This window comes from Pyxicephalus adspersus, chromosome 2, assembly GCF_032062135.1.
Source record: "Pyxicephalus adspersus chromosome 2, UCB_Pads_2.0, whole genome shotgun sequence".
In the NCBI taxonomy this organism is placed as follows: domain Eukaryota; kingdom Metazoa; phylum Chordata; class Amphibia; order Anura; family Pyxicephalidae; genus Pyxicephalus; species Pyxicephalus adspersus.
Window position 1 is genome coordinate 24,849,914 of NC_092859.1, and position 16,665 is coordinate 24,866,578.

The 16,665-nt window shown below is 41.9% G+C and overlaps 1 protein-coding gene across 10 annotated transcripts in view; it reads right to left on the minus strand.

The window, feature by feature from the left end:
- Nucleotides 1–2,600: 2,600 nt before the first annotated feature.
- Nucleotides 2,601–16,665, minus strand: part of WNK1 (WNK lysine deficient protein kinase 1) — a 93,536-nt gene continuing 79,471 nt past the window's right edge. For 5 of the 10 annotated variants that reach the window (XM_072400075.1, XM_072400066.1, XM_072400074.1 and 2 more), the window contains 11 exons: nucleotides 15,211–15,294; nucleotides 14,887–14,973; nucleotides 13,045–13,114; nucleotides 12,483–12,541; nucleotides 11,655–12,247; nucleotides 11,120–11,322; nucleotides 10,762–10,944; nucleotides 9,789–9,881; nucleotides 7,304–7,345; nucleotides 6,484–6,674; nucleotides 2,601–5,319 (listed from right to left, as the gene is read on the minus strand). In XM_072400075.1, coding sequence (XP_072256176.1) covers nucleotides 4,999–5,319; nucleotides 6,484–6,674; nucleotides 7,304–7,345; nucleotides 9,789–9,881; nucleotides 10,762–10,944; nucleotides 11,120–11,322; nucleotides 11,655–12,247; nucleotides 12,483–12,541; nucleotides 13,045–13,114; nucleotides 14,887–14,973; nucleotides 15,211–15,294 — 1,926 coding nt within the window. In that variant the 3' untranslated portion in view covers nucleotides 2,601–4,998. The remainder of the gene's footprint in view (nucleotides 5,320–6,483; nucleotides 6,675–7,303; nucleotides 7,346–9,788; nucleotides 9,882–10,761; nucleotides 10,945–11,119; nucleotides 11,323–11,654; nucleotides 12,248–12,482; nucleotides 12,542–13,044; nucleotides 13,115–14,886; nucleotides 14,974–15,210; nucleotides 15,295–16,665) is intronic. The other 5 variants (XM_072400068.1, XM_072400069.1, XM_072400070.1 and 2 more) reach the window with 5 other exon arrangements.

Consider the following 16,665-nt stretch of genomic DNA (forward strand, 5'->3'; position numbering starts at 1 on the left):
TGATAATGAATAAGTGGTTAATAAACCTCCTACAGTAGGAGCTGAGAAAACATGTTAGGTACCTGCACCAATTTTGTCTAGTAAGATAATCATGTCTGTGGTTGCTCTGTCCCACAGCTTTTGTTTCAGTCCTCCTCTAAGATTTGCTAGATGAAGGTATTCCATTCAGATTACTTTGTCACCTTTTCAGATTGGAACTCTAATAAGAGTTGCCACGAGCACGCTCAATGCTGGAAACGCTCATGTCAAATTTGAAACTTGTATTGCAATTTGTATTGTACCTGACTACAATTTTTCTGCTGGCAGCAGGTAGGCCACCTCAGTTACTGGACTAAATACGAATAGAACCAAGATTTACAAGTGAGACTTTTTTGGCAAGCTAATATCAAATTCACATTATTATTGCTACAATCTACTGAAAGTGTACAAATAAATGTATGACATTTTAATATGTGGTTGCATCGGGACAGTGAATTGAATGAGCTGAGAAGCTTGCTTTACTATATGATGAATACAATATATGTGGAGATGCATTAACAGCACTTAAGCACCTGGGCAGTTAGCCCGACCCTGGTTCAGGTAAGTAAACTTGGTACAATCGTACTACAATTTAAAAAAAAAATTTCATGAAAAACAGTGTACCGCTTTTGGTACAGAAATCTAGACATCAGTGAAACGCCCAGGAGGTTAAAGTGACAAATTTGAATTCTGTGTTGATGTTTATTCCCATCTCTTTATTTTCATTGGCCTTTTATAAATTAAAACAGCTGTAGTCCACTCGAAAGAACATAAAATACTCTTTAGCCTTCCTGATGAAGTGGACATTGTTTCTGTGAAATGGGTAGAGACATTGTTACTGGAGGGCAGAAGTAGGCAAACTTTTATGGCCACTAGGTCAGTTCAGGGGTGGGTGGGAGCACACTAGGCTGAACTGAGTCTCCCCCACCACCAGGGAACGCCCTCTGAAGTGAAATCCCTCTCCTCTGTATGCATTGCCGAGGAGAGGGATTTCCCTTCAGGGAGCCTTCCCTATTTACCACACTGGGGGGGGGGGGAGAAAAGGGGGGGGGGGGGGGGTTGAGAAGCAAGGAGGCGGCACTGGAGGTCTGGTGGCTCGGCCAGGGGGAGTTAGGCCGGAACGAACTACCGGCTAGGCCGTATCTGGCCTAAAGGCCGGAGTTTACCGACCCTTCTCTAGGGATTCCATGTGCGTTTGCCTTGTTTTTAAAATGTCATAAAATTTATTTTTGGTACACTGAGATTGTAGCAATAATTATGTGAATTTGATATTAGGCTTCCAAAAAGTCCTACTTGTGGTATTAATAAATATTTAATTTAGAATTTAGAGAATTTAGAGACAGTGATGTGGCAGTTTAATTGTAAGTACGAAGAGGGGAGTAGTTTTACTTCCATTTGTATTTAATAAACCAGATATCCATATATCTTAATTCCGGGATTTGAAGCCAATGACTGAAGCAGGATGGTTAGCTGATTTCTAAAACAAAGTCCACTACAGCCCACAGACCCTCTGCCAGGAGTCTCAGCATAGCAGCTGACCGTACAGGTGCAAGCCAATGTGAGAATAAATCCTGGTCAATCTTAATTCTGTGAAGAGTCAGAGGGAAAAGACATTTTTAGGCTCTACTATGCCCAAAGAGCACTCTAATGCACCTCTGCTAACAGATCCATTTATCTGTAGTTTGTTGTGGGAAAAAAAAATTAGGAAAGATGAGAAAAATACATCCAACCACCCAGGAAAGCTGAAAAATACAGACATGCTTAAGGGTAGAAGCTATGCTTGGCAGTTTTTTGGGGGGGAGTTCCAGTTTCCAAATCTTCCTGAAGGTGGCAGTATAACCCAATATCACAATTCTGTGTCACTGGACATTGAATAAAAACCTTATTACACTTATTAAAACTCGCCAGCTCCTGTCTATCAAATGTCCACCTGCAAATGTTAACTTGCAGTGCCCTTTGGAAAAAACATTTCACGCTTTTCATTGTCACAGCATTGCCTGCGGCATCATTTTGCGCTCCATTCCTCCAGAACTTCACACTACTGTGTGCTCTGCCCTCATCACAAGCCCCAGTCTCATGATCTTTCTTTTTCTGTACATATCCAGGATCAACCAGCTATAAAGGATCAGTTGCCATTTACTAAGAGCACTACCTAGTTTTTGTCACGCATCTAATTTTTTGCCAGGCCTAGTGTGATTTCCTGTTGGATTCAGTGCTGCAGAGAAGGAATACAATAATTACAGACCACACATTGGAGGGGCCACCAATTAGTCTAAGCTAATTGCTGCTGATTAGGATAAATCTTTGCCTGGGGGTGTCTACACATCACCACTTCCTCTCCATTTACTGTGTTCAATAGAGGAGATTCTTGGTAGATGGCAGAAATACATTATCTCATCATAAGCAAAATGACTAATGAGCTTGATGTGAAAAAGCTTTCTGAAATCTGATGCGGTTGTATTTTGTGACATGTCAGAAATGTATTGATTCAGCTCTTCATATTAAAAAAGCCCACTTTAAGCCTCCTCCCACAAATCCCCACCACAAGCAGAATCACATCACACATCAATTAAACACCAACATAAAATAAGGCTTCCTTTATTAGTTTTAATATCAGTCTACAGAGGCAATAAAAAGAGAAAAGTGCAAATTTGTACAGAAAGATGCAGGACAAAAAAGTGCAAAATGGAAAATTCACAGCTCCAGGGAATCCCACAATCTCATTTATTTTCATACAGTGTTAAATATTGGGGAAAAATGTAGGAAAAGACTTGTATAGGGAAAGGGGTGGGGTACAAGATGCAGAATAAGTGTAAAGATCTTGTAAAGAGTTCAGTAGCATTTATTATTTTTATTGTGTCCACAGGAAGGAAGAAATAAATCAGTGAAAAAAATGCAAAGCATGCACAACTTAAATGGGGGAGGGGACAAAAGTTCTCAAACTTGATAAACTGGAAAATATAAAATATGAAAAATAAATATGCACCCACTGCTAAGTGTGCAAATCCCTTGTTTGGATTCCTCTGTCCAGCTTTCAGACACTACCCCAGCTCTGTGACCACACTTTATACCACACAACCTGCCCCAGACGATCAGTCAGCCCACTGACACCTCACCACCTCCCAAAAGGGGCTGCCAACTGCAAAACAGGAGAAACTACTACACTTTCACTTTGCCATCTCACTGGGACAGGGGCTAGTCCCTTAACATCAACTTGCAGATTTATGCAATTATTAGAACAAAACCCCAAATTGTTCTGCTATAGAAATACATCCTTTACATTCTCTGAAGCCAAAGAGTCATCTGGCGGACCCTCCAGCCATGGTATGTTTCTCTGACTTGCAATAAACCAACCCAAGAATTCTCACCTGTTAGGGATCTGAATAAAGCTAGCAGAAACAAAAAAAACAGCACAAATTATCTGTGCCAGAGCAACCCAGAAGGCAACACAACATTGCATGAAAATATCGTTCTAGAATTAGAGTTACAGCTTCAATATAGGTTACATATACTGTATCTAACACCCTAGAAAACTAGAGACAACGCAACAGACTTCTGCTGTTTTTTCTTATGCAGAAAATTTACCCCACTTTAGGCTGTCTGATCACTTTGGTGTAAACGTAATAACTGCAAAGGGACAGAGTTAATACTGATTGCAGGTTTTATTTATAATTTTTTAAAATTAGTTAAAAGGTGCTTAGTGAGAAGAGGAGAGGCATTTCAGCACCGATTCCAGGATTCTCCCAAATATCTGTTCAAGAACAAAAATGTAACACAAAAATGCCTCGTGGTCCTTCTATGCTCTTATACCCAAAAGCTGTATATCACGTCAAAAACTGTACTGTAACCGAATAATGCCAGCGCACCGATACCGCGGCAGATGAAAACCAAATCCTTCACAGACAAGCTGCTTTGGAGGGTGTTCGGCAGTGACCTCTCATAGCAGTCTAATAAATACATCATAATTCAATTCTACCTTCCAGCCGAAGCTCCAAGCCACATAGACAAGTCAGGACATTGCACTGGTACCACTGGACCTGTACTAGTAACACCTACTGCACTTCTTCCACCTTCCTCTGGACTGGCACTGGTACCACCCTCCCTTTGGACCTGCTAGCTCACCAAGTAAAGTTTTACTATGAGCAGACAATACTTATTTGTTCTTGTTGGGGGAACTAAAAACAGAAGTACAGCCACAAATCGGCTCCCCTTAATTTGAAGAGGAACTCACAGGCTGAACCTCTCTCGAGGCACCAAATATGCAGCAGATAAATGTGAGAGGACAGACGGATTCAAGTTCTGTACAATCTTACATTCACATTAAAACCAATAAAAGGACAGGACAGAGCCAAAATGATATATTTTTTTTTTTTTTTATTAAAGTGACTGATGAGGAGATAGGAGCGTGATGTTCTGGTTCTCTGTAACCCTTCTAACATTCCGCTTTATTATCTTGACTACTAATGTTGTCCAACAACATAAATATATTATATCACAGTGTATCCACATCATAACTGATGGCAGAGTATTGTCCTCACCGAACTTTTTTCAATTACTTTTTATATATTTATATAATATTTATATATTTACTTTAATTCATACAAGTATAATGCTGCAGTCGATAGCCGTTAAAGAGTTCTTTAATTGAAAGCATTAATGACCTATATACCATAAGAGCAAAGAAGACAGTGATCCCTATCTGCTGCTTGTCAAACAGGGTCAGGACCTTTCTCGCTCCCCTCTCCCTGAACATGCTACGGCCATTGTGCATGATATCAGGGTGCTCGCAGCAACCTTTCAGATGGAACGAGCCTTGGTTCCCACCTCCTCGGACGGAGAAGCCGGGACAGAAGCGTACTCGGGAGACAGGACTAGTAGCACTTTGGGTTCTACGGTGGCTGGGAAGATGTGGCATTCTCCCCTCCTGCACTCCCCTCCGCTTTGCAGTACTTTTTTGGGGGTCCTCCTGCCACTCTTCTGCTAGGTAGTCCTCAGGTTGGACCCCTGAGGGTTACTGATTGATTTTTGAAGGTTGCTGATATTGAAGTTTTGTAAGGAAGTAGTCACAGATGGTGGAAACTGGTTTATGGGCTGGGATGATGGTGGAAGTCCAGAACCGGTCCACTGCGTTTGGAAGGCTGCGGCAGGAAAGCCAAACTGCTGAGGGGGACAGGCACCTTTGGGGTACTGACCCAGGGAGTTGGCGGAGGCTGTAGGCATGGAGACTGCTACCCCAAGGGACGGAGGCAGATTCACGCACAACTGTCCAGGAGCAGAAAATTTCCGTGCCATACCAGGACCCTGGGGAAAAAAAGAAGGCGCTTCAGAAATTTATACACCACAAGGTAACAGTAATGTAACCTTCTTCACGAAGGAGGAGGCTCTGCCAGGAAGAATGATGGAAAAAAGTACCGGGGAACAGGGTCTAAACACATTTTCTCATTTTCTCAATTTTATGCTGGTCTAACAACAGGTTTTATATTAGGTTCTCCAACAATGTCCTTTGCTTCAACAGTATAGAACACAAAAGTTCTTTAGCTTTGGATAGAGAAAGTAGTTTTGTTTTTTTTGCCAGTAGGTCTAGTCAAATTCTCTTCACTTGCTCTGCACACAGCAAATAGGAGGTACAAGAAGAGTATATTCCCTCTTTAAATATATACCTTACCAGAATAGGTGTTCATTCATCATACAAGAAACTCTAGCTGAAATGATTTTTTGTAACAATAAAAACCTTACAATTTTAACCATTCCTCTCTCCATACAAAATTTAAAATGACCGAAGACCTTAGGTTTGAAGTCTTTGGCCAACTTCAAAGGTAAATTTAGGATGACATGACGTACCTTTCAATGCATGTGCAACATGAGTTACTTTGTCCCGGCACACAGTCGTACCAAGACAGCACACTGGGATGCAAATGTGTGGCTCGGTGTACTTGTTTAGGGGAGACAACCCTGAACAGAAAACTCTTACACTTCTGTTCCAAAATTCTGCTGGGTAGGCTTTAAGACATTATTTTCCACTTCATAAAGGGGACATTTACAGATAGAGAGCCAGCCATCAGGGACAAGGTAGCTCCAAGGTACATCATCAGTGGCAGTCTAATGGCAGAAGAGGGTCACTGTGGAACCAAAGTCTGCTATTAAGTCGGCTTTCCGTAACGCATCATTGACAGGATTCTGCAAACCGGTAAGTCTGGGCTGAGTATACTTATCCATAGATATTATGGCAGCAACCCACCATACACCAACTAATTCGATTCCACCTTATCAGAGGACATGTAATACAGTGCTCAACCCAGAAGTTATTTCAAGCCGGGTGGGAAGAAATTGTAGGTGGGTGGCAGCCCCTGTATTGTGACTAAACTCTTTAGTAACCACTCAAAAACAGCCGGGTGGGTGCTGAAAAGTGCCGGGTGGTGTGCCCTGCTAAAAGGGCCTGGGGAGAACCCTGTAATATAAACTCACTTCGTAGCTGGGATGTATGGATGTCTTGCTACTCTTTTTTCCAGTCAGGTTCATTGCATCTCGGGCCCAGTTATCCACAAGCTTATGCAGATCGTCTGTGAAAGTTCCCTTGCGGCTGGAAGATACAGGAGCCGTGTTGTTCTGTGGGGCTGGGGCAGTGGAAGGAGCAACCGTATTTGTGCTGCTAGTTCCTAAAAATAATAATAAAAAAAAAAAAGCTTAGCAGGGATAAAGCAAAGGTTTAGTCAACATTCCCCAAAAGCAATGGATGACTGCGTACAGAGACTCATGGCAATATAGCTTTTGTCACCAATAAGGTATAACCAGAAGTGCCAAATACATTTCAATTCTAACTTTTTGAGACTTTACTCTGCAACTTCAATGACTTGTCTTCTCAACCACAGGTGGGAAGGAGCACCAAGCGTTTTAGTCTCATATAGAGGACATCTATAAAACGTGAAGAAACTGGGCACTATTGCACTTAAAATTCCATTCTGACCATTATTTGTGTGTTATGAATAAGCAGTTCATAAAATATACAGGGGACCCAAAGGCAGAAAATAGTTTTGCAGCCTGCACAGCATATAGATGTCCTGCTCATGAAAATTGCCTGAGGTGTTACTTGTGTCAGGTATATAAAGTACAAAGTAAACATCAGGTTTACTGACAGTCACTGAGGAACCACTAGTGGGTGGAAGACAGCAGAAGCTTCAGAAAGTAACACGTGGGCCATATAGGGGTCTTGGAATGTGTACCATGGCGAGTGACAGATAGAATATGAAACACAGAAATTACATAGATATATAGAAAAGATAGTTACTACAGAGCTGGTTGCAAGGGCAGACTTTTTTCACCATCTTCCCTGAAGCAGAAAGAGAGAGACACGAGTTAGCACAGAGCCAACATCCCAACAACAGAGATAGCTGAGTGAGGGTAGATAAAGCAGAGCACAGGAAATGGGCAGAGCCGAGCAGAAGGCAGAGGAAGCTCCATTAGGACCCCGGCCAATGGCTGCAGATAAAGCGGCTGACCAACCAACTTTTTGAGGAGTTACAAGTCCCACCATATTGGCAAGGCATGCTGGGTCTGTGCAACCTTCAATGGCTGGAGGATAAAAGCTGCTATTATGCAGAAGCAACTCAGCGAGGTAGGGAAAGTGTCAACCTACAGAAGCTATAAAAGTTAATGCAGAGAAAGGTTTTAAGGAAAGCAAGATGAACATAAAGGAAAATTATCCTTTTCCTTTTTCTAAGGATCCTACATTAAAGGCCCATGGCTTATAAGGACTCATGAGAATGAAAAAATGGCAGACACTTGTTTCCTCTATATCGTTTCATGGACTGGGAGTACTTTCCTGCAGCAAACTCTCCTGCTAAACACATCATACTGTTTCTGTAAGATAATTCATTGTTACCATCCTTTTGTTGGGATTGTAACCATTTTTGTTCATTTGTATTGTGCTATATGAACCTAACACCAAAAAAAAAGTGATCTGCCATTTGTGAGGCCATCGACATAGCAGTTCACCGCTCAATACATGCAGGGCTCACTGAAAACCACAAGCAGCAAAATCAGCAACAGCTGATTACAAGCAAATGCAGGCAGAACTCTCAGCCTCTGAGGGTTGGCTACAGATATAAATACAGCTGATCAGTCAGAGCCCTGAACAAATGCCAGCTTTATTCCCAGCAACATCCTCCTCTATGAAGTTTCACTAAACACTGGCACTGCTCCTGTTCAACCTGATCTTTTCTGCTTCATTAACTTGTAACATCTTTCCATGCATGGTCCCAAGACTTTTCCAGATCCCCCCAGTGAAACTCACCCTATTTAGACTTTCTCCATATATAATATACACAAACACACACCTTTATCACTAAAGGTCAAAAACAAAATAAAAGCTTTGACTTGGGATACAGAAAAAGTTTCAAAGATGTGTGACACAACGCTGAGAGAAAGCAGCGCTGGGTGTTGCTGATTAGAGGTCTGTAAGCTAGGTTATGCTGCAGTAATTGGACCCAGCAAAGGTAGACAGACAAAGGAAAGAACAGAAGGGGAATCAAAGGGCTTTGCTATGATAATCAAAAGCCTCATTTTTGTTGTGCACTGAATATACTGGATTAAAGCTGAACAACCTGGGAATCAATGTCTAAATTCAAGATGTGCATTCTTATAGAAATCATTGTGTCTTTAATGTTAGATTACTGCACAAGTCTGAAATATACAATTCTTGTACTTGGTCTATACAAGAAGCTCATTCAGGGAGGTAATCACTGCTGTTCACCTTTTTGCAGGAATGAGTGGTCTTGTATGCCATCCCACCCACAGCTCTCTGCATACTTTACATGTAGCCAAAGTAAAAAAAAAACAAAAAAAAAAAAAAGGTGTGCAAAGGTATCTGGTGCATGCACACTTTGCATGGCCTATCAGGGAGCTATTAAAAAAAAATAGTGTCTGGAGTTCAGCTTTAAGGATTACTAAAAGCTTTATCCAGTAAACCTTGTTACTTTGGTCCCAAAGGACATTAAAGCATTGTAACAGAGCAGCATCGTTTTCACAGTTGTAGTTTAAATAGGAATGCGTTATCATAGGGCATCATTACAGAGAGAACAGAGGAGCAGCATAATGCTACAGATATTTGCAACCCCCAAATAAAGATTCCTTTAAAACTCATTTTCTCTCATTTCCCTCTTTTAGGAACCAATCCAGCCTCTGGCAAAATTATGAGGAATAACTCTGAAAATTTACCCAACCTGAAAGGCAATTTATTTTTTGTGTCTGTATAATATTAGGGTAAACGTAGTTTGCTTTTTCAGCAAATCCAAAAGGGTGGCTAGAACAGCCAGATAGCTTTGGTTCCTTTTTAGAAGTCTCCATCGGCAGCCCCATTTTTTTGCTGGACAGGTTTTTAGCACAAAACTTTAGTTCAGCAAATTTCACAAAACGAATTTCCTCTGCTGGCAAGCTGTGGTGAAATGGTTTACATGAGGCCAAAAATTCAATTCAGTAAACATTCACTGCTATACCAATGTGGAGAACTAAAGTGGACTACTCTCACTTTCGCCACAAGGGATGGGAAGAAAAATTTGCTGCACGTCAAATGTATTAGGCCCGTTTGTCAGAAATCAATCATAAGCCAAAAATTACACAGATGAAAGGCACATTAATTACCCAAAGTCCCCACTGTTCCTCTCCTGTCCAAGTAGGAAACAGATCTGCAGCTCATGGCGAGCAGGGTGCATGCTAGGGGGAAGGGAGGGGGTGTGGTAAGAGAAGAGACAAGGAAGGAGTAAAGAGTTACACACAAAGAGCCAAGCAGGGCGTACTCAGAAATCGCGTCCTTCTGCCGGCCACTTTGAAGGAGACCCGCTCTGATGCACAGTTAAACTTGGCCCAGCCTGTGGTGGAGATGGAATAAAACAAAGACAAGAGGACAGAGACAGACGCTGCAGAGACAGGTCACAAATCACGGGATAGCACATGTACAAGGAAAACTCTGGAGAGGAAAGATCTGTGTTGATCTATTTAGCATTTTCCGTGCCAACACAGAGCAGCACAGATCACCGAGAAGGAAATCTAGAAGTAAAACATCAACTTCACAACTGGTGATGGTTACTTTTTACTATATATGTACAAACTACAGCTTCCCTTATACAAAGCAGGGCAAATAGCCCCATATACAGTATATAAACAACAGCTCTGAATGGACTGTTTGATAAATAGCTTTATATTTAGGAGGCATCTGTACCATAAACAGTGACATGAAGTATAGAGTTTAATACCTAGCTCGAAATTCAGGTTGTATATGATCTATAAACAAGCAGCTCTGATAAAGAAGTTGGAAAAGTAAATAAGTTGGGTACCTTACTCCATATTAGACTGCACCTGTACTATATTCTAGTGGCTTTGAATGTGAAGTTTAATAAATAGATGTGTATATAGGCTTTATCTGTTCTATAAACCAGCTGCACAGGGACAGTTCATCAAACAGTTCTATATTTAAGTTTTATCCCTGCAATAGGTTAGCTGTTTGGATGTACAGCTACCCTCTGGAATACACAGAAATCATTTGTACAGTCCCACCTATTTAAACTGGTTTAAAAACTGTGTTCTCTGATGAGAGGAGCTATATTTATGGGAGAATGCTTTACTGCTATGACAATAAAAGAAAACACGTCACAGCAGCCCTCTACTACTATAGCAGATGTGAAACGGGAAGGTGACACAAACTTTATTTTTAGTAAGGTGAATATTCCCAGGGTGTGCCTTCGGGTTTACCTTGTCCCTGGGTGGATAAACTGGGCACAGAGAGGGCAGCGTCACTGGTGAAGGCAGAGCAGAGGATGTCACTGGAGGGTGAGGGTTTCAGGTGGTGTCCAGGGTCCGGCATACTAGTAGGGGGCAGGAGGAGGTTCTGCTGGGGGGGAATGGTGGCAGGAGCGCTCTGTGTGGACAGGTCACCTACAGGTAAAAGAATAGAAGAGGTGAGCCAGAGAGGGTTATGAAAGGAGTGCTAGTACTTCCAGTGGGTCATTCTGATTCGGGTAAGCGATTTTCACTCTGCATGGGACACCACTATCATTTCCTCTGTAATGAAAGATACATTAAATGTAATACCAACACTACTCCTACGCACCTGATAGTTGAGGACTGCGGTTCCCATAAGAGCTACCCCTACTGGACTTGCTGCCCTTCCCTTTGGTGGGTCTCCTCCTCCGGCCTGAGAGGGGCGCTGCGGGAGGGATGATAACAGCTGGAGGGACTTTGCCTAATGTGGTGTACAGCTGCTCAATTTCATTCTTTTGGCGGCCATGTAACTCCTGGATCTCCTTCAGGTGCCTATAGTGAGCAAACAAGCCATTCAGATGGTCCACGTTCACAAATAACACACTGGAAAATCCAATATGTACAAATACTTAAAATGTGCAACTCCATAGGAAATTTAACAGCTGAGCCTTTTATTCTATATATACGTGTTTAACCTTTAAAAAAGCTCAATTTATGTTTAAAACCAGTTAAATACATTTCAGGTGCACTAAACAAGCAGTCTTCCAGTTTGCGTTTTATCAGAAAGCAGCCAGTTAATGTCCACTGGTAGCATGCTGCAGAAAGCATAAATAAAAGCACTATATGTTCCCTGTAAAAAGCTTTGAGAACAAGATGGTACTTACTTGTCCCGTAGTCTTCGAAGCTCTTTCTTCAGCTCCTCATCTTCTATATCAGAGTCATTGTCGCTGCTCATGTAGGAGGAGTTAAAAGAGTTGCTGAGACTCTGCAAGCTGACCTTTGAACCCAGAGGGTGCGGCATTACTGGGCTCCCCAGGCTATCATCATGGACTCCTTTAGGTGCATCGCTCAGGGTAGCCGAGGATTCTGGATGGGAAGAGGGCCCGTTCAGATGGGGGTGTGCCTTTGGGGAAGATGCTCGTGGCTGCTCAAGGTCAGTGTGCCCCGAAGATAATTCTTCTTGTGCACGGGATACTGAAAAGCGGCCTACTCTTTCTGTGGATTCAGTGGTGACCTGGAATCTGCCCACTTGTACTGACTGCTTCAGGGATGGGCTATGTGCAGCAACATGGGCAGGTCCTACACCATCTACTATGTCTAAGGACCCTGATGCAGCAAGCTTTGGCTTCACCAGTGTACTCTCTGGGCTGCTACAAGACATGGAGGAAGAAGTGGTGGATGAGGTGGATGAAACTTCCCGCTGTTGTGGTTGAGGCGCTTTACTTGGCTTTAGGACATCATCTGCTGCCACAGACACCTGCAACAAAGAAATATTAAAATTTTGACGCCATGTTCTATGTAAACTACAAAAGCAATGGTATCAAATCATTCATTTTTAAACAGGGCTTCCACAAGGTGCAAAACAGGGGCATTGTCCTAAGGTCCAGCTTTCATCACCAGTTCAAAGCTTTCCTGTATATTAGAGGTATGCTTGATATGGAAAGTAATCTGCGTTTTATTGGTCACCCACATTAATCAAGCAAGAAACCAACCTGAAAACGTCCCATTTTTAGGACTCCACCGCTTGTCTCTGCTTTTGGTGGTTCTGGAACTAAATGGAAAATAGAAACAAATTATTTAGACCCTTAATGAAGTGAAAAAATACAGCATAATATATCTATGTTCTCGTATAAACAGGTTAACCCTACTCGTGATGCTATATTAGGAGCGCTAATATCGAAACAGATCTTGGATACAAAGATCTGTTAGGATAATGCTCATAGGATGTGTAGAAACGACAATCTCACTTCCCATGGCACTTATCAAGTCTCAAGAGTTTAGAAGCTTTCCAACTCACAAATACATAACACTGTCAAATATGGGTTCACAGAAATGTACCCAACTTTAGGGCTCTGTGGCATGACTTCATTATGTCCTTTAGGATGCTAGGCAACTGACTAATGTCAGGCAGGATGCGTTTTACTTCAAACAATATCTGACTCCTGGCATTTAAACCGGTTCAAAATACTTTATCAATAATTATTAGTGTTCTATGAAATTATTAAAAGGAATCCAGTTTTACCAGTTCATTGTATTTGGTTGTGATGCACTTACCATCAACGGCAAGCTTCGTTGAGACATCCACTGGTCCAGGAACAGCTGCAGGAACTGCACTTGGTGCAGGCTAAAAAGAGGGAGAGCAAGTAAAAATTCACTTTCAAGTTAAAGATCTGTAATGTCAAACACAACACAGGCCAAAGCTTTAAAAGAATGCAAAGCAGAGAGGCAACACTGTCATCCACACTAGAGCTGGCAACACAGACTAATATTACCCAGTTTAACATACCTCATACACTCTGCAGTTCTTCGCTGCCTATAAAACAGCTACTGGTCAGGCTGTCCCATTTGATAATCAAGATTATGCTACATGTAACAGAGCCACAGTTAGTGCTCTATAACACTGTTCTGTGATTAGTGTAAAAAACTGTATACATGTATACCTATACATACATATTTATTACATTCATATACATGTAATAAATCCACTTTCCAAATAGCCATAATTAACTTTCTCTTCTTTTGTTAGGTATTTGCCATTTTCAGTTTTTTTTTTGGTTTTATTTATTTTATTTTATTGTAGGGCAGTTTTTTTAAATCCAACTTTACCAGACTTTGCTCTGTGTATTATAACAGCCAATATTTCTGATATAAACTGCAGAATAAAGCAAATGATGTGGAATACGCTAAAAACTAACAAATCTCAGATTAATCCCCTAGTGTTCTAGTTGTGTCCGTTTTTTTACGCAAAAAGCGTTACATTGTTTTCCATAGAAATGTATTTTACATAGTAGGCCTATAGTTCTTAGGCATAACTCACCGAAATATGTCCAATATTTAATAAATTTTTTAATAAAGTTTAAATTAAAAAACTGTTTTTGGTGGTACAGTAGCATATATATATATATATATATTATTATTATTATTATTATTATGAGGATTACTTTGTATTGGATTCAATACAGCAATTTTGTATTGAATGCAATACAAAATTATTTGAATTTCCCGCCGCGCCTTCCGCACACACCGACGTCACCGGGGAAACGTCACTGCACTTACTGGCTGAAAATCCAAAGAAGAGAACGCCTCCCGAGGATTGTGATTTTTAATGTTTGTAGCATAGATTTTTTTTTTCCCCCAAAGTAAGCCAATAAATGCGGAATAATGCAAAAACTGTCCCTGCCCCTTTAAACACTTCAAGGGGTGTCAAATGCCAGGTACCTGTTATGGTTCCTCTCACCATCTCTAAATGTCACTACAGGACAAGGACGTAAGGGGACGGTGGAAGAAAAACATCGAACACAGCAAGAATGTGAAAAGTCTGATTGAACTAAAAATTCTAAGCTTCATTTTACAGGTCTTATGTCACATTTGTATTTTATAATTAATTTTGGAAATTATGCAAACACCAGACTGGTATGCAGGTGATTGACTCTTCCTATAAGGAATTCAGAAACTTCACAAGTGTGATCCACCTGTATAGGCCTGGTGCTCTAAAGGCAGAGCTCTGGCCCACCTCAACTTACTATAATTGTTATTACAGGTTGGATTTAAAATCAGTGGGTTTTTTTTTGCTGATCAGCGGTCGCCAACGGGTGGTCCGCGGCTCTGGTCGGTGCACAGGTCAGGAAAAGGACCCCGCTGGGGGGACTTACTGGCCTGAGCAGTGGAACACATCCCCAGCACAGTTCTCAGCTCAGGGAGGTGGGGGGGCTGTGTAAGTGATTTTAGTGGTCCACCGGACCGAAAAAGTTGGCAACCACTGATTTAGAGAATACAGGACTGCAGAAGCCAGTGGAGTTTGGATGACAGCGAGAGAAGATTTATTATCTCACACAGGATAAAAAGGGATGGGAAGGGCAGTGATAAAACAGCCAATCTCACAGCCTTCACACTCACACAGCTAGGAGCAGAGGACGCAGGGACAGTTTCTGGGCTCAATGTCCTTCTCAACTGGAAATCCAGGTCTTCCAGGGGCTGCTGGGACTGTAATAAGAAGCAGGGGAGATCAGAGGAGGGGGTTCCTGTGTTACAATACCCTAATATTTATCTAAGTGGAGTTAGAACTTGCTGTCTTTTCACTCACTATAGAGCGTGCCTGTACTGAAAGGGTGACAGACAGAAAGGTATGGAAAAAGACAGGAAGGCAGAGAGGGCATGCACAAAACAAAGTTAGACATCCATTGAGAGGTTACATGGAAAAGGAGGAAGTTCATGCTGCACCTGAGTTAGTGAAGGTCCAGGAAGAGGAGGTGGCTGTTCGCCAGGCGGACTCCCCATTGTGCTCTCTACCCCGGTCTGGAGCACCTACAGGACAGGGATAGTCAGTGCCAGAGACAAACTTTTACATACACAACCAGTTTCTCTGTGCTGTAATATCCAACACAACACTCCACCTGTTAGTGGCAAACCCAGCGCCCTTTGCTACTGTTTCTGTTAACAGATCAGCCTTTAAGACTGAACAGAATCCGATTTGGTTAAAATTGAGAATTGAAAACTACCAGGGTTATGTTCAAGTAATTGCAACAGATTCAAAAACAAAAAAAATAGGAAGAATATGGCTTAGACTGCAGCTACCCACTGAGGGTGACTGGCTATGAACAGCCCACTACAGTGTTCAACCCAGAAGTTATTTTAAGCCGGGTGGGAAGAAGCTGTAGGTGGGTGGCAGCCTCTGTATTGTGACCAAACTCTTTAGTAACCACCCAAAAACAGCCGGGTGGGTGCTGAAAAGTGCCGGGTGGGTCGCCCTGCTAAAATGGCCTGGGGAGAACCCTGCACTACCCACCAGACATGTGTACTTAGCCAGTCATGCTCCCTTGTTGTCTTCCCACACTATGGAGCCTTCATTAAAGGGCAGGGGCTCCCTGGTGTACTATCCACATGTACCCATTAGGGCCACACAAGGCCTAAACCATCAAGTGGATGGATGCCTGACACTAACCCTGCCCTCAAATTCAGACTAAAGATGCTAAAGCAGGTAACGTGCCTGGGAGGCCACCCAATAAAAGGTTACTGAGATTTTACTGTATATTGACAATTATCCTTTCAGCTGGGCATTCATTTTACTGTAGTGAAAACAAGGTGAGTAAAATGGTCAGACACAAGTTATTAAAATCACTCAATCCTAAGGGCCTCATCACACTAGAAATTGGCAGCAGAGATTGGTAATGTCAACAAACCCTACTTATGTGTCCATCTCACAATTCAGTTCCCCGTAATATCTAAAAGGCTTTTAGCAGCCTGTGATAGAAGATCTATGCAAGACTGAATAGTAATGGAAGCTAAAAGGTGGAGAATTCAAGGTCCCTTATTGTGTTAGGAATCAACGGGATCTGAGAGAATAGAACACAACCTGAAATCAGACCGTAATTTTGTAGAATTAATGAAGGAAGCTCATCAATCCTAGGGGCCCTTTCAAAGTGATTTGTCACCATGTGACTCAAATATCTTGGACATTTGCTAAAACTTCACAGTAAGCTCCTGGAGCCCATTAGATCTCTAGACTAGCCCTATATATCCTTTATGTCCTGCAGTGACTGCCAGCATGAAATCTGCTATTTAACCTGAAAGTTGGATCAGCAGCAGTGTTACTGTATGAAGTTTTAGCAAGAGGGGTATTGAAATGTTATATATAAAGCTAGTATACCTTTCTTGAACCACCCAAAGAAGCTCCGA